The following is an 18,121-nucleotide window of genomic DNA, read 5'->3' as shown; positions in this document are numbered from 1 at the left end:
TAACATTTCAGCAACACCTCAACAACTCTGTTCACTTTTGTGTCAACTTGTTTCAATCCATTATTGATTGATCAGGTAATCAAATGCATGAGACAGTTACAACCGAAACTCAATACTGATAGATGTCAGTGCAGATGTCTATACTTGAGATATCAAATTGAAAACATTATGATAGACCTTTACATTACTTTTGAGTATGACAAACGTGATGCAAGTGTGAATTATTCAATTGTTGATGGACTGTGGTAAAACTTACTAGGAAATGGTGTGTGTAGATTCAAACATTACATTTGGGAAAAACTTGAAATAACATAAAGTTGCCCTACAATAAAAAAAATCCCATATTTACAAGTATCCTCTACTTCAGTTCAGTTGAGCTTGCTCAACATAGCACGGCATCAACATTTTTTCTAAAACTTTTTGAAACCTATAACAAACATAACCTTGCTATGAAAGAATACCAACACAATAATCTTTGGAATAGTTACATTAAACATGTTTAACACAATGAAAATGTCTGCACAGCAGAGAGTTATGCCACATTCACGTGCTTGTCAGAACTTCCTATTTCTTAGTTGTGATGACAGGAATACAAATTTGTTTCATTCATGTACTTTTTGGTCAGAACAATTCTTCAACCAAATCTTGATAAACTAGCTATGTTGCTAATAATAAACAGCTAGCTTGCTTAGCATTGACAATATCGTCAAACTAGCTAAATTCTCCATATTGATAAGGTTGTAGTTGTCAAAAACTGATGTCATCTTTTGTTTGAAAAGGTAAAAGGGCACTGGTGAAACGTCACAAATCTGCAACAACATTTTCTCACTTGTAATCCAACTATTTATTTAACCCTTATTCTACCAGGTAAATTGACTGAGAACACATTCTCATTTACAGCAACAACCTGGGGAATTGTTACAGTGGAGGGGATGAATGAGTCAATTGTAAACTGGGGATGATGGTATGAAGACCAGATTGGGAATTTAGCCAGGACACCCCTACTCTTACGATAAGTGCCATGGGATCTTTTGTGACACGAGAGTCAGGACACCCGTTTAACGTCCCATCCGAAAGACGGCACCCTACACAGGGCAACGTCCCCAGTCACTGCCCTGGGGCATTGGGAAAGGGTGCCTCCTACTGGCCATCCAACACCACTTCCAGCAGCATCTGGTCTCCCATCCAGGGACCAACCAGGACTAACCCTGCTTAGCTTCAGATACAAGCCAGCAGTGGGATGCAGGGTGGTGTGCTGCTGGCATAGAGGGTTGTTTAAGTGAAACTTCCCAGACACAAATAGGAATTTCCCCAACTCTGATAGCATGTGAGAACTTGGTAGTGAGGGAGGGCTCAGGACAGGATGAGGGCCCGGTTGGGAGCGTGGGATTTTAGTGAGCGGAGGTAACATCTTGCTTTCTCTGTCATTATAAGTTGGTCCTTAGTCCGTCCACATACCACTGCTTCCCATGCCTGGGACATCTAAGGACACAACAACGCAATAACTTAAGATACAAACAAGGGAAATAAAAATTCTAAAATATGACAAGACATAATATTATGATACTTACTGGTGTTGGTGGCACTGGGTTGGAATATGCACAACTCTCCCTGGGTCCTAAACAGAAGCCCTGATCCAGAACATTCTCCTCTTTATATTCCCTCTTCATGCAAAAGGACGAGGAGTTGAGAGACGTCTCAGCCTGTAACAAAGACAAGCCAAAATCCAAAATCAATGAAAACACTATAAAAAATAACAGCATAACCATTTAATCCATGTCCAATGAATGTACCTTAGGACAGGGTTGGGGCCCAAACTTAATGGACTGATGCCTGGAGGTGACCGTCTCTTTGCAGTCCATGACATCCAAGGCCAGAGATTTACGCACTTTCTTCATTGTAGGTCGATGCTGGAACCAAAAGGAATGGACCACATATTCAGACCATTCCATAAAACTGAGAAGCAGCATTGGTTGAAGGAAATGATGGTTCTTCTTAGGTGTAAACTTCCTCCTGCCATCTTTCATCACACTCACCACCTGCTTGCGTCTTTGCTCAAGTGGACTCTCATCCATCACGATCAGCTCAATCCCAGTCTCTTTCAAGAGGACTTCTTTCAAGTCCTCCTCGTTCGGAGTCTGAGGCTAAGACATAAAGAAAGAACATGCTTTTTCAGTGGAATATTGAATATATTATACACACAGACAATTAAGTTGCTTTCGTTGACATCTGTAGCGAATGAGGGACTCACCAGGGGCCGCAGAGGACCATACTTCTCCATGGCATTTTTGAATGGAGTTGGAGTCCGCGGGGTGGTGTCAAGATTTGACTTGTGGTTGGGTGTGATGAACCTTTACAAAAATAAAAAATGAAATAACAATATATTTTGCCACAAGAGAGTCATCATATTGCATCCTAATAATCCCTTATTACATACAAGAAATGTGTGTGTCAATAATGAATTATTACATACACTGAGTTTGAGTACAGCTTGGACGCAAACACAGAGTTTTCCTTCTGTGTGAGTGGAGTCTTGTCGCGGTGTAGTGGTGTGCTACCCGTGGACTTCTGACTACAGACTGGGGTAGAGGTGAGGGATGGATTCTCCAGTTCAAAGCTGTCCTGTTTGGTCCACATGTTGAGGAACTGGAAACATATTCAAAGTAAATGTGACCCCCGACATCCATTTGCAATCGTACCAACAACAAAAAAATATGGCATTTAATGTAAGGGATATAACAATTGGTAGAATGTGTTTTTGGCAACATCATTCGTGACAGTTGAAAAATATATGGCAAATTGGAAATCCAAACTGAATGGTCTTCAGAGATAGATGGGAGGGGTTGGGGGTAGCAGAAAGACGGGACTAAAAACCAAACATAAGACAACTAATGTAAAATATACTGTGTACGTAAAATGTATATAGCATGTATAAACTGGAAGTAGAAGCCTAAGTGTTGTTGCCAAATTAGTTTACACCAATTAAGGGGAGTGGTAGGATTAGGGGAAAATAAACACTACCAGTCAAAAGTTGACACACCTACTCATTCAGGGGTTTTTCTTTATTTTTACTATGTTCTACATTGTAGAATAATAGTGCAGACATCAGAAATATGAAATAGCACATGGAATCAAGTAGTAACAAAAAAAAGTGTCAAGAGTGTGCAAAGCTGTCATCAAGACAAAGGGTACTTAGAAGAATCAAAAATATATTTTGATTTGTTTAAGACTTTTTTGGTGACTACATGATTCCATATGTGTTATTTCATAGTGTTGATGTCTTCACTATTATTCTACAATGTAGGAAAAAGTAAAAGTAAAGAAAAACACTGGAATGAGTAGGTGTGTCTTAACTTTTGACTGGTACTGTATACTGCCGGTCAAAAGTTTTAGAACACCTACTCATTCAAGGGTTTTTCTTTATATTTACATTGTAGAATAATAGTGAAGACATCAAAACTATGAAGTAACACATGGAATCATGTAGTAACCAAAAAAAGTCTTAAACAAATCAAAATATATTTTGTATTTGAGATTCTTCAAATAGCCACACTTTGCCTTGATGACAGCTTTGCACACTCAACCAGCTTCATGAGGTAGTCACCTGGAATGCATTTCAATTAACAGATGTTCCTTCTTAATTAGTGAAATGTCTTTCCTTAATGCGTTTCAGCCAATCAGTTGAGTTGTGACAAGGTAGGGGGTATACAGAAGATGGCCCTATTTGGTAAAAGACCAAGTCCATATTATGGCAAGAACAGCTCAAATAATCAAAGAGAAACGACAGTCCATCATTACTTTAAGACATGAAGGTCAGGCAATGTGGAAAATTTCAAGAACTTTCAAAGTTTCTTCAAGTGCAGTCGCAAAAACCATCATGACTCTTATGAGGACCACCACAGGAATGACCCAGAGTTACCTCTGCTGCAGAGGATAAGTTACCAGCCTCAGAAATTGCAGCCCAAATAAATGCTTCACAGAGTTCAAGTAACAGACACATCTCAACTAGAGGTCGACCGATTATGATTTTTCAACGCCGATACCGATTATTGGGGACCAAAAAAAGCCGATACCGATTAAAATCGGCAGATTTATTTTATTTTATTTGTAATAATGACATTTACAACAATACTGAATGAACACTTATTTTAACTTAATATAATACATCAATAAAATCAATTTAGCCTCAAATAAATAATGAAACATGTTCAATTTGGTTTAAATAATGCAAAAACAAAGTGTTGGGGAAGAAAGTAAAAGTTCAATACGTGCCATGTAAGAAAGCAAACGTTTAAGTTCCTTGCTCAGAACATGAGAACATATGAAAGCTGGTGGTTCCTTTTAACATGAGTCTTCAATATTCCCAGGTAAGACGTTTTAGGTTGTAGTTATTATAGGAATTATAGGACTATTTCTCTCTATACGATTTGTATTTCATATACCTTTGACTATTGGATGTTCTTTTGGGCACTTTAGTATTGCCAGTGTAACAGTATAGCTTCCGTCCCTCTCCTCGCTCCTACCTGGGCTCGAACCAGGAACACATCGACAACAGCCACCCTCGAAGCAGCGTTACCCATGCAGAGCAAAGGGAACAACTACTCCAAGTCTCAGAGCGAGTGACGTTTGAAACGCTATTAGATCGCACCCCGCTAACTAGCTAGCCATTTCACATCGGTTCCACCAGCCTAATCTCGGGAGTTGATAGGCTTGAAGTCATAAACAGCTCAATGCTTGAAGCATTGCGAAGAGCTGCTGGCAAAACGCATGAAAGTGCTGTTTGAATGAATGCTTACGAGCCTGCTGGTGCCTACCATCGCTCAGTCAGACTGCTCTATCAAATCATAGACTTAATTATAAAATAATAACACACAGAAATACGAGCCTTAGGTCATTAATATGGTCGAATCCGGAAACTATCATCTCGAAAACATAACGTTTATTCTTTCAGTGAAATACGGAACCGTTCCGTATTTTATCTAACGTGTGGCATCCATAAGTCTAAATATTCCTGTTACATTGCACAACCTTCAATGTTATGTCATAATTACGTAAAATTCTGGCAAATTAGTGTGCAACGAGCCAGGCGGCCCAAACTGTTGCATATACCCTGACTCTGCGTGCAATGAACGTAAGAGAAGTAACAATTTCACCTGGTAAATATTGCCTGATAATCTGGATTTCTTTTAGCTAAATATGCAGGTTTAAAAATATATACTTCTGTGAATTGATTTTAAGAAAAGGCATGGATGTTTATGGTTAGGTACAGTCGTGCAACGATGGTGCTTTTTTCGCAAATGCGCTTTTGTTAAATCATCCCCCGTTTGGCGAAGTTGGTTGTCTTTGTTAGGAAGAAATGGTCTTCACACAGTTCGCAACGAGCCAGGCGGCCCAAACTGCTGCATATACCCTGACTCTGTTGCAAGACAAGTGACACAATTTCCCCAGTTAAAAGAAATTCATGTTAGCAGGCAATATTAACTAAATATGCAGGTTTAAAAAATATATACTTGTGTATTGATTTTAAGAAAGGCATTGATGTTTATGGTTAGGTACACGTTGGAGCAACGACAGTCCTGTTTCGCGAATGCGCACCGCATCGATTATATGCAACGCAGGACACGCTAGATAAACTAGTAATATCATCAACCATGTGTAGTTAACTAGTGATTATGATTGATTGATTGATTGTTTTTTTATAAGACAAGTTTAATGCTAGCTAGCAACTTACCTTGGCTTCTTACTGCATTCACGTAACAGGCAGGCTCCTCGTGGAGTGCAATGTAAAGCAGGTGGTTAGAGCGTTGGAATAGTTAACTGTAAGGTTGCAAGATTGAATCCCCGAGCTGACAAGGTAAAAATCTGTCGTTCTGCCTCTGAACAAGGCAGTTAACCCACCGTTCCTAGGCCGTCATTGAAAATAAGAATGTGTTCTTAACTGACTTGCCTAGTTAAATAAAAGGTGTAAAAAAAAAAATGTTTTTTTAATGCGATTTCCGATTGTTATGAAAACTTGAAATCGGCCCTAATTAATCAACCATTCTGATTAATCAGTCGACCTCTAATCTCAACATCAACTGTTCAGAGGAAACTGCGTGAATCAGGCCTTCATGGTCAAATTGCTGCAAAGAAACCACTACTAAAGGTCACCAATAAGAAGAAGAGACTTGCTTGGGCCAAGAAACACGAGCAATAGACATTAGACCGGTGGAAATGTGTCTTTTGGTCGGGAGTCCAAAAATGTGAGATTTTTGGTTCCAACCACCGTGTCTTTGTGAGACGCGGTGTGGGTAAACGGATGATCTCTGCATGTGTGTTTCCCACCGTAAAGCATGGAGGTGGTGGTGTTATGGTGGGGTGCTTTGCTGGTGAAACGGTCTGTGATTTATTTAGAATTCAAGGCACACTTAACAAGCATGGCTACCACAGCATTCTGCAGCGATACGCCATCCCATCTGGTTTGGGTTTAGTGGGACTATCATTTGTTTTTAAAACAGGTCAATGACCCAACACACCTCCACAAAACACCAGTCTCAACGTCAACAGTGAAGAGGTGACTCCGGGATGCTGGCCTTCTAGGCAGAGTTGCAAAGAAAAAGCCATATCTCAGACTGGCCAATAAAAAGAAAAGATTAAGATGGGCAAAAGAACAGACACTGGACAGAGATATGGCTTTTTCTTTGCAACTCTGCCTAGAAGGCCAGCATCCCGGAGTTGCCTCTTCACTGTTGACGTTGAGACCTGTTTTTGTGTGGGTACTATTGAATCAAGCTGCCAGTTTTTGACTTGTGAGGCGTCTGTTTCTCAAACTAGACACTAATGTACTTGTCCTCAATGCTCAGTTGTGCACCGGGGCCTCCCACTCATTTCTATTCTGGTTAGAGCCAGTTTGTGCTGTTCTGTGAAGGGCGTAGTACAGAGCGTTGTACGAGATCTTCAGTTTCTTGGCAATTTCTCGCATGCAATAGCCTTCATTTCTCAGAACAAGAATAGACTGACGTGTTTCAGAAGAAAGTTCTTTGTTTCTGGCCATTTTGAGCCTGTAATCGAACCCACAAATGCTGATGCGCCAGATACTCAACTAGTCTAAAGCCCAGTTTTATTGCTTCTTTAATCAGAACAACAGTTTTCAGCTGTGCTAACAATTGCAAAATGTTTTTTAATGAACAATTAGCCTTTTAAAATGATAAACTTGGATTAGCTAACACAACGTGCCATTGGAACACAACGTGCCAAGGAGTGATGGTTGCTGATAATGGGCCTCTGTACGCCTATGTAGATATTCCATTAAAAAAACCTGCTGTTTCCAGCTACAATAGTCATTTACAACATGAGCAATTTCTACACTGTATTTCTGATCAATTTGATGTTATTTTAAATGGACCAAAAAAAATTGCTTTTCTTTCAAAAACAAGGACATTTCTAAGTGACCCCAAACTTTTGAACAGTAGTGTGTGTATGTGAGAGAGATATATATATATATACATACACACATTATTCAGAATTAAGCAAAAGGCACTGATGAGTCATATCACTGTGTGTTAGGTCATGGTGGTTGAGCGATTACCTGTGAGGGAGAGAAGGGCAGGATCTTGACCGGGGTGCTCTTGGGGGTCCTGGAATAGTTGGAGTCAGGAGATAGAGCGATGCGACGGCGGCTGCGGCGGGTCAGTATGGAGGGTGGGGTGATTCCTCCAGGGGAGATGGGGATCAGCTCTCCCCGGTTGCCCTTGCTCAGCTCCTGCAGGGCGCTGCCCTCCAGACGGAACTGGGTCCGCTCTGGGCTCTGGCTCTCCTCAGGCAGATCAAAGACAGACATGTTGCACCATCCATCTAGGTCCTGGTAGAGGGCAAGAAACAGTTAATTAAATATAATTTCCCAAGCTAGGTCTGCCCCAAATCTAGTCATACTCTACATCTTGTTTTACATATCTGTTCAAATATGACTTCTTTGGTGATTTATGCAAAGTATAAGATTAACGTCGTGAAACTAAGAAGACTGAGGTATTAAAACCCATCCAGAACTCTTACCCCATCCACCATATCCATCACCTCCTTTAAGCCTGGGCCGTTGGGAGAGAGGAAGCCTGAGCTATCCACCACCCAGCTATTGGTATTCAGTTCACGTCCTGGGGTGTCTGGCTCACTTTTGGGTGTCTTTGACTGTTGAGGAGAGACAGCCTTGTGGGAGCCTGCTTCCCTTGGTCCGTCTCTCACAGTGGATGTAATGGTATTCTCCTGTAGGGGCGACATTAGTTTGAAAATCAGTATGAGAGAGAGAAGTACAGATGAACTGAATATGAACAGCTACCAGAACAATGTGTTCTACCTTGAAAAACAGTATAGGTTGGTGATATTTTAACACGCTCTGTATCTACTACACTATATATTTGTCACACAAAACACTACAGTTTATCTGCCTTTTACCCCCACATAGAAGATAGCCGGCATCCAGTGTTTGAATTCTTACCAGCAGTGTAGTGTCTTGGTCTGAATCCCTCTCCATAGAACCATCATAGTCCATCTGTAGAGACATAACAAATCATGTTTCACAGCACAACATTCAAATGAGGATTAGTGAGGATAGCACAGATGTCAAACTGATTTCAAGCAGAACCTACAGTTTAAGTCAGAAGTTTACATACACCTTAGCCAAATACATTTAAACTCAGCTTTTCACAATTCCTGACATTTAATCCTAGTAAAAATTATAGTTTTAGGTCAGTTAGGATCACCACTTTATTTTCAGAATGTGAAATGTCAGAATAACAGTAGAGAGAATTATTTATTTCAGCTTTTATTTCTTTCATCACATTCCCAGTGGGTCAGAAGTTTACATACACTCAATTAGTATTTGGTAGCATTGCCTTTAAAATGTTTAACTTGGGTCAAATGTTTCGGGTAGCCTTCCACAAGCTTCCCACAAGTTGGGTGAATTTGGCCCATTCCTCCTGACAGAGCTGGTGTAACTGAGTCAGGTTTGTAGGCCTCTTTGCTCACACACGCTTTTTCAGTTCTGCCCACAAATTTTCTATAGGATTGCGTTCAGGGCTTTGTGATGGCCACTCCAATACCTTGACTTTGTTGTCCTTAAGCCATTTTGCCACAACTTTGGAAGTGTGCTTGGGGTCATTGTCTATTTGGAAGACCCATTTGCGACCAAGCTTTAACTTCTTGACTGATGCCTTGAGATGTTGCTTCAATAAATCCACATAGTTTTCCTCCCTCATGATGCCATCTATTTTGCTAAGTGCACCAGACCCTCCTGCTGCAAAGCACCCCCACAACATGATGCTGCCACCACCGTGCTTCACGGTTGGGATGGTGTTCTTCGGCTTGCAAGCCTCCCCCTTTTTCCTCCAAACATAACGATGGTCATTATGGCCAAACAGTTCTATTTTTGTTTCATCAGACCAGAAGACATTTCTCCAAAAAGTACAATCTTTGTCCCCATGTGCAGTTGCAAACCGTAGTCTGCCTTTTTATGGTGATTTTGGAGCAGTGGCTTCTTCCTTGCTGAGTGGCCTTTCAGGTCATGTCGATATAGGACACGTTTTACTGTGGATATAGATACTTTTGTACCCGTTTCCTCCAGCATCTTCACAAAGTCCTTTGCTGTTGTTCTGGGATTGATTTGCACTTTTTGCACCAAAGTACATTCCTCTCTAGGAGACAGAACGCGTCTTATTCCTGAGCGGTACGACGGCTGCGTGGTCACATGGTGTTTATACTTGCGTACTATTGTTTGTACAGATGAACGTGGTACCTTCAGGCGTTTGGAAATTGCTCCCAAGGATGAACCAGACTTGTGGAGTTCTACAATTTTTTTTTCTGAGGTCTTGGCTGATTTCTTTTGATTTTCCCATGATGTCAAGCAAAGAGGTTTGAAGGTAGGCCTTGGAGGTAGGCCTGAGTTTGAAGGTAGGCCTTGAAATACATCCACAGGTACACCTCCAATTGACTCAAATTATGTCAATTAGCTTATCAGAAGCTTCTAAAACCATGGCAACATTTTCTGGAATTTTCCAAGCTGTTTAAAGGCACAGTCAACTTAGTGTATGTAAACATCTGACCCACTAGAATTGTGATACAGTGAATTATAAGTGAAATAATCTGTCTGTAAACAATTGTTGGAAAAATTACTTGTGTCATGCACAAAGTAGATGTCCTAACCGACTTGCCAAAACTATAGTTCGTCAACAAGAAATTTGTGGAGTGGTTGAAAAACAAGTTTTAATGACTCCAACCTAAGTGTATGTAAACTTCCGACTTCAACTGTACCTGCTGATCTTTACTGTGGTGGGCCATGCCCTCCTCTGCTTCCACCTGATGATGCTTCAGAGTAGGATCCACCCCACTAAAGAAGCCCATCTCAACCCTACGCTTGATGGTTGAGTTCCAGCGGTTCTTCACAGCATTATCTGTCCTGGAAGGGCACATTTGAACATAATATTGTAGTAATGAAGATGTGGAGTACGAAGGTGAACTAATGATGTGGAACAAAATGCTGTCCCTAAATGTCACCAATCCATTCAAATTGCATTCATCACAAAATATGTGGAGACCAAGAAGCTGTTCTGAGTGACCATGACATTTCAGCACAGACATGGTAGAGATATTCTCTTAGCTAGAGTACCAGTCAAGACAGTTACCTTCCGGGGAGCAGCTTGGCAATCTCAGCCCAGCGGTTTCCCAGCATGCAATGGGCCTTGTAGATAACGAGGTCTTCCTCTTTTGTCCAGGAGGACTTCTTCACATCCGGGTTGAGGTGGTTGTGCCAGCGTTCCCTGCACTGTTTCCCCACACGGCCCTTCAGGTGCTTAGCCACTATGGCCCATTGCTTGTTGCCATACCGTTTCACCAGTTGTATCACCTGTGGAGAGGAATGCAGGGTTGAAGTTTGTCTGGAAATGTGGCTCCATGTCTGCAGTACAAGACAGGAGTCAAAGCAGCCAGTGGAAGGTATATTTCCCTCTTGTAGTACAACAAACATGATCTGAGATCTGACTGGACGACTGTTGATAAAACTCAACTTTGCTGTCACAAAGAAGTCTAGTAGAACTCAAATTGTATTAGTCACACGCGCCGAATACAACAGGTAATACAACAGGTACCTTACAGTGAAATGCTTACTTACGAACCCATAACCAACAATGCAGTTAAAAAAAAATATGAATAAGAATAAGAGATAAAAGTAACAAGTAGTTAAAGAGCAGCAGTAAAATAACAATAGCGAGACTATATACAGAGGGTACCGGTACAGAGTCAATGTGCGGGGGCACCGGTTAGTTGAGGTAATATGTACATGTAGGTACAGTTATTAAAGTGACTATGCATAGATGATAACAACAGAGTAGCAGCGGTGTAAAAGAGGAGGGGGTGGGGGGGATGGGCAATGAAAATAGTCTGGGTGGCCATTTGATTAGATGTTCAGGAGTCTTATGGCTTGGGGGTAGAAGCTGTTTAGAAGCCTCTTGGACCTAGACTTGGCGCTCTGGTACCGCTCGCCGTGTGGTAGCAGAGAGAACAGTCTATGACTAGGGTGGCTGGAGTCTTAGACAATTTTTAGGGCCTTCCTTTGACACCGCCTGGTATAGAGGTCCTGGATGGAAGGAAGCTTGGTCCCAGTGATGTACTTGGCCGTACGCACTACCCTCTGTAGTAGAGGTCGACCGATTAATCGTAATGGCCGATTAATTAGGGCCGATTTCAAGTTTTCATAGCAATCGGTAATCAGCATTTTTGGACGCCGATTACATTGCACTCCACGAGGAGACTGCGTGCAGGTTGACCACCTGTTACGTGAGTGCAGCAAGGAGCCAAGGTAAGTTGCTAGCTAGCATTAAAACTTATCTTGTAAAAAACAATCAATCTTAACATAATCACTAGTTAAATACACATGGTTGATGGTATTACTAGTTTATCTAGCTTGTCCTGCGTTGCATATAATCAATGCGGTGCCTGTTAATTTATCATCGAATCACAGCCTACTTTGCCAAACGGATGATGAATTAACAAGTGCATTCGCGAAAAAAGCACTGTCGTTGCACCAATGTTATATGCAGCAGTTTGGGCCGCCTGGGTTCGTTGCGAACTGTGTGAAGACCATTTCTTCCTAACAAAGACCATATTTAATTTGCCAGAATTTTACATAATTATGACATAACATTGAAGGTTGTGCAATGTAACAGCATCATTTAGACCTAAGGATGCCACCCGTTAGATAAATACGGAACGGTTCCGTATTTCACTGAAAGAATAAGCGTTTTGTTTTCGGAATTATAGTTTCCGGATTTGACCATATTAATGACCTAAGGCTTGTATTTCTGTGTGTTTATTATATTTTAATTAAGTCATGATTTGATATAGCAGTCTGACTGAGCGGTGGTAGGCAGCAGCAGGCTCGTAAGCATTCATTCAAACAGCACTTTCCTGCGTTTGCCAGCTGCTCTTCGCTGTGCTTCAAGCATTGCGCCGTTTATGACTTCAAGCCTATCAACTCCCGAGATTAGGCTGGCAATACTAAAGTACCTATTAGAACATCCAATAGTCAAAGGTATATGAAATACAAATGGTAGAGAGAGAAATAGTCCTATAATTCCTACAACCTAAAACTTCTTAACTGGCAATATTGAAAACTCTAAAAGGAACCACCAGCTTTCATATGTTCTCATACTCTGAGCAAGGAACTTAAACGTTAGCTTTTTTTACATGGCACATACTTTCTTCTCCAACACTGTTTTTGCATTATTTAAATCAAATTGAACATATTTCATTATTTATTTGAAACCGAATTGATTTTATTTTATGTATTATATTACGTTAAAATAAGTGTTCATTAAGTATTGTTGTAATTGTCATTATTACAAATATATAAATAATCTGCTTTTTTTGGTCCTCCAATAAATCTGTATCGCTATCGGAGTTGAAAAATTAGAAATCGGTCGACCTTTACTCTGTAGTGCCTTGAAGTTGGAGGCCGACAGTTGCCATACCAGGCAGTGATGCAACTGGTCAGGATGCTCTCGATGGTGCAGCTGTAGAACCTTTTGAGGATCTGAGGACCCATGCCAAATCTTTTCAGTCTCCTGAGCGGGAATAGGTTTTGTCATGCCCTCTTCACAACTGTCTTGGTGTGCTTGGACCATGTTAGTTTGTTGGTGATGTGGACACCAAGGAACTTGAAGCTCTCAACCTTCTCCACTGCAGCCCTGTCGATGAGATTGAGGGCGTGCTCGGCACTCTTCTCCTGTAGTCCACAATCACCTCCTTTGTCTTGATCACATTGAGAGGTTGTTGACCTGGCACCACACGGCCAGGTCTCTTACCTCCTCCCTAAAGGCCGTCTCGTCGTTGTTGGTGATCAGGCCTACCACTATTGTGTCATCGGCAAACTTAATGATGGAGTCGTGCAGTCACGCGTGAACAGGGAGTACAGGAGGGGACTGAGCACGCATCCCTGAGGGGCCCCAGTGTTGAGAATCAGCATGGCGGATGTTTTGTTACCTACCCTCACCACCTGGGGGCGGCCCATCAGGAAGTCCAGGATCCAGTTGCAGAGGGAAGTGTTTAGTCCCAGGGTCCTTAGCTTATTGATGAGCTTTGGAGGGCACTATGGTGTTGAACGCTGAGCTGTAGTCAGTGAATAGCCTTCTCACATACAGTAGGTGTTCCTTCTGTCCAGGTGGGAAAAGGCAGTGTGGAGTGCAATTGAGATTGCATCATCTGTGGATCTGATAAGGTAGTATGCAAATTGGAGTGGGTCTAGGGTTTCTGGGATAATGGTGTTGATGTGAGCCATGACCAGCCTTTCAAAGCACTTCATGGCTACAGACGTGAGTACTACAGGTCAGTAGTCATTTAGGCAGGTTACCTTAGTGTTCTTGGGCATAGGCACTATGGTGGTCTGTTTTAAACATGTTAGTATTACAGACTCAGAAAGGGAGAGATTGAAAATGTCAGTGAAGACACTTGCCAGTTGGTCAGCGCATGCTCGTAGTACACATCCTGGTAATCCGTCTGGCCTAGCGGCCTTGTGAATGTTGACCTGTTTAAAGGTCTTTCTCACATCAACTGTGGAGAGCGTGATCGCACAGTCCTCCGGAACAGCTGGTGCTCTCATGCATGTTTCAGTGTCATTTTCCTCTAAATGAGCATAGAAGTAGTTGAGCTCGTTTGGTAGGCTCGTGTCACTGGGCAGCTCTCGGCTCTGCTCCCTTTGTAGTCTGTAATGGTTTGCAAGCCCTGCCACATACGACGAGCGTCAGAGCCGGTGTGTTACGATTCGATCTTAGTCCTGTATTGGTTCGTCGGAGGGCATAGCGGGATTTCTTATAAGCTTCCAGGATAGAGTCCCGCTCCTTGAAATCGGCAGCTCTACCCTTTAGCTCAGTGTGGAGGTTGCCTGTAATCCATGGCTTGTGGTTGGGGTATGTACGTACGGTCACTGTGGAGACGTCATCGATGCACTTATTGATGAAGCCAAAGACTGATGTGGTGTACTCCTCAAAGCCATCAGAGGAATCCAGGAACATATTCCAGTCTGTGCTAGCAAAACAGTCCTGTAGCTTAGCATCTGCTTCATCTGACCACTTTTTTATTGATCGAGTCACTGGTGCTTCCTGCTTTAATTTTTGCTTGTAAGCAGAAATCAGGAGGATTTTTTCTCTCTCTCCTTTGCACCCCAGTATCTCGACTTGCACATTCATCTTCTGCACACCTATCACTCCAGTGTTAATTGCTAAATTGTAATTACTTCGCCACTACGGCCTATTTATTGCCTTACCTCCCTAATCTTACCTCATTTGCACACACTGTATATAGATTTTTGTTCTATTGTGTTATTGACTGTACGTTTGTTTATTCCATGTGTAACTCTGTGTTGTTGTTTGTGTCGCACTGCTTTGCTTTATCTTGGCCAGGTCGCAGTTGTAAATGAGAACATGTTCTCAACTGACCTACCTGGTTAAATAAAGGTGAAATTAACAAATTTTAAAAAAACACAACATGTAAAGTGTTGGTCCCATGTTTCATGAGCTGAAATAAAAGATCCCAGAAATTCTCCATACGCACAAAAGGCAGGATTGAATCTACATTTGCCCAGCATTTTAGCTATCGATGTGACATTTGGTGGCGCCTAATCAGTCAGTTCTGTACCTGCCTGGCTGAGTGGCAGTGTGGGTGGAATGATCGAGCTAGCCTGGCAACCAGAGCACGAAACACGAGGAAATAAAACTGGGTAGTCTGCTTGAAAAATAAAGACAAATCAATTTTTCTAAGATTTTTCATAAACATATTTGATAATTTTCTGTTCTCTTATTTTAATTTGAGAAAATGTCAGATTTTCAAGGTATTCCTGTACTTGAATTTCAGAGTGCCAAATTCAAGTACTTTAAGCACCTTGTGTGAACCCTGTGATTGTAGAATGGTCGCCATCACACCACTTACCTTCTCGTCCTCCTCTTTGGTCCAAGGCCCTTTAACCAGATCTGGATCCAGAACCTTCAACCAGCGGTGCTGGCACTGGTGTTCTGAGCGATTCTGTGCAGAAGGGTTACCATACAGTTAATGATTTTATGCAATAGAAACCACACAACCCTTCAGACAGCAAATTGGAGTCTTTTCTATTTTAAACGCTTCAGTTGTATTATTTGCATTGTCAACTGGATATTACAGAATATATACTGTAATCTGTCGATATAACTCACCAGTAAAAAACTGGCTATGTGTTTCCAGTCATTTGGTCCCAGGTTTTGGACCAATGCTTTCAGATTGTCATCCTGAGAATAAAGGACAGCCATTTTATGAAGAGCAAAGTAGCCAACTCTTCCCCACTTGTTGCAAATAACCAACCATGTCCTCCTGATCTATAAATGAACTCACCTCCTCTTGTGTCCATTTCACTTTGACCTTTCCACCGTCTCTCTGTTCAGCCACATCAGAGTCGGTGTCCTGATACATAGCCTCCTCCCTATCCTCTCTGGAAAGACAAGCAACCAGTCAACAGGGTGTGGTAGAGATCAAACCCATGCAGAGATTACCTAGAGCATTCTTTCTTTAACAGAAACTGGCCAGCCCCCAAATCTAGTATGCATGCATTCTATTCCCTGAAAAGTAGCTGACATGGGTGAGTCGCATACGTGAATTGTCACACAATACATTTTGATTCACTAGCTACATAGCTAGATACTACAACCAGATTCAGTTAACTAACGTTTGTGGCAGACATTTCGAGCTTTCCGATTACTCCGGCATGTATTAGAAAATTCCTTAGATACATTTGTTTCATGACATTTGGCTAGCTAACGTTCAAAACATCTGACATCACCCCTGGTAGGGTTACAAAAGCGCATTCAAATCACGTAAACGCGCAAAAATAATCAATGACATCCTGTAATCTCATAACTTATAAATGGTGCATAGATCCCTGTTCTATTGAAAACATAGGATGTGGAGTCGACATTGATATTTGTCCAACAGCTGATGTAACCTTAACAAGGTTAGAATCAGATTACTTACCCGCGCAACCACCAGGACATTTATCTTTGTTTTACCGCTAAAATACAATTGTATATTTTGTCAACCACGTTGTGCATAGATTCGCAAACTATATACCATGAACAAATCTGTGTTTGTCGTATTTAATCCACGTCCATGAAACTGTATTTTGTCGGAGGGCTGGGTACTCCACTTCTGTGTTGCTGACAACACTAACGTTAGAAACTTGAGCGCGGACTATCTCGCGCGCTTCTTTTTCTTCTTCTTCTTCTTCTTTGATATCATGGCGGTCCGCAAACAAACGTTTAAAGTGCATGCCGCCAACTACTGTATTGGAATGTACGATCAATCATGTACGATCAATCAAAATCTAAACCAAATAAATCCCTACTTACTTCTTTATGGAAATTTCCACCAGCACTGGGGAGCCTAAATAAATCTGCACCGTTGGAAAGCTGGAATTCACCTCTCCTGAGTGGCACAGTGGTCAAAGGCACTGCATATCAGTGCTTGGGGCATCACTACAGACACCCTGCTTCAAATCCAGTCTGTATCAAATCAAATCGTCTTACAGCCTCAAAATATGATACATCATGACTGGTCCTATTTCTCTAAGCCTCTCTATGCACCTGGCATCCACCAAATGCTGCACTGTGTTCTCCCCCACAATTACAGCACTTAACCTTCACATTGCTTCCACATTCACTGTAATCATGTTCCCCTCCACACTTGGCACATATTTTCTTTCCTTTACACTCAGCAGCTACAAGTCCCATTCTTCGGACATTTAAAACACCACAGTGCATACAGAACAAATTCTCTAACAGGATTCCATAGATTCAATATCTGTACTTTTCCCAGCAAAACATTCTCAAACCTCGCATCACTGATAAGCTTTCACTTCTTTGTGCCTCTTTCCTACTGATCAAACTTTTGGCCTCAATCACTCTGCCTCCCTTCACATTTTCTTTAATATCATCTGTGGACATAGCTATCGGGACACCAGTGTTGACTCCCCTCAACCTAGCATAAGCACCAGGGACATGGCTTTTAATCTTCTTCCCATGAAGCTTTTGCATTTGCAGAATCTTCCCTTGCTGAGCCTGGCTACCACAAACTATTATCAATCTACCATTTCCAATTAACCCGGCTAGTTTAACTTCACCTCTCTTTCTCTATGACATCAGTTAGTCGGATAAGGTGTAAATGAGGCCCTATGGTCTCATCAAACACCATCACAACTTTCAACTCCGACACATGATTATTCTTGCTTCCTACCTTAACCCTCTTTTAGCTTTCTACACTAGACGCACCACTGATTTCAGTATCGTGATCTCTCTTCTTCCTATGTCTTTCCACTACAGACCATTCAGATCCTTGACAGTCATCCTCCCGCTCCATATCTTCAGAACGGTCACCCATATTGATCGCATTCCAGCACAGTTGTTGCTTCTCCGACGTTCTCTCCATTTCGTCCACACTACTCGCTGCCATTTCAAGCCGATGCTGCGTGTCTCCTCAGCATCATTCATTTGTGTACCTCTTCTCTCTCTCTCTCTCGATTATTTTCTCGCAGACTCTCAAAGCTTTCCCGGAGTGACGTGACCAGAGGTGTGCGCGCAGA

The 18,121-nt window shown here is 41.8% G+C and overlaps 1 protein-coding gene across 1 annotated transcript; it reads right to left on the bottom strand.

Moving 5' to 3' along the window:
* Positions 1 to 1,202: 1,202 nt before the first annotated feature.
* LOC120065636 (myb-related protein B-like) lies at positions 1,203 to 16,697 on the bottom strand. The gene is made up of 15 exons (XM_039016697.1): positions 16,519 to 16,697; positions 15,883 to 15,979; positions 15,708 to 15,779; positions 15,448 to 15,540; positions 10,653 to 10,873; positions 10,282 to 10,426; positions 8,471 to 8,524; positions 8,032 to 8,238; positions 7,568 to 7,840; positions 2,474 to 2,646; positions 2,252 to 2,351; positions 2,037 to 2,144; positions 1,794 to 1,910; positions 1,572 to 1,703; positions 1,203 to 1,482 (listed from the first exon to the last, which is right to left on the bottom strand). Exons 1-15 carry the CDS (start codon positions 16,536 to 16,538, stop codon positions 1,354 to 1,356), a joined length of 1,941 nt encoding a protein of 646 aa, XP_038872625.1. The 5' UTR covers positions 16,539 to 16,697; the 3' UTR covers positions 1,203 to 1,353.
* Between the last annotated feature and the right edge of the window lie 1,424 nt (positions 16,698 to 18,121).

The sequence above is a fragment of the Salvelinus namaycush genome, chromosome 20 (assembly GCF_016432855.1).
Source record: "Salvelinus namaycush isolate Seneca chromosome 20, SaNama_1.0, whole genome shotgun sequence".
In the NCBI taxonomy this organism is placed as follows: Eukaryota; Metazoa; Chordata; class Actinopteri; order Salmoniformes; family Salmonidae; genus Salvelinus; species Salvelinus namaycush.
Note: the sequence above shows the minus strand (reverse complement) of the source record. Positions and strands in the feature narration are given on the sequence as shown.

Excerpts from the sequence above, each read along its gene's own strand:
- LOC120065636 (XM_039016697.1), bottom strand. The coding sequence starts at position 16,538 with ATGTCCTGGTGGTTGCGCGG. Across the intron at positions 8,239-8,470 it reads ACCAAGACACTACACTGCTG|GAGAATACCATTACATCCAC; the intron begins GTAAGAATTCAA and ends TCGCCCCTACAG. Across the intron at positions 2,352-2,473 it reads AAGCTGTACTCAAACTCAGT|GTTCATCACACCCAACCACA; the intron begins GTATGTAATAAT and ends ATTTTTGTAAAG.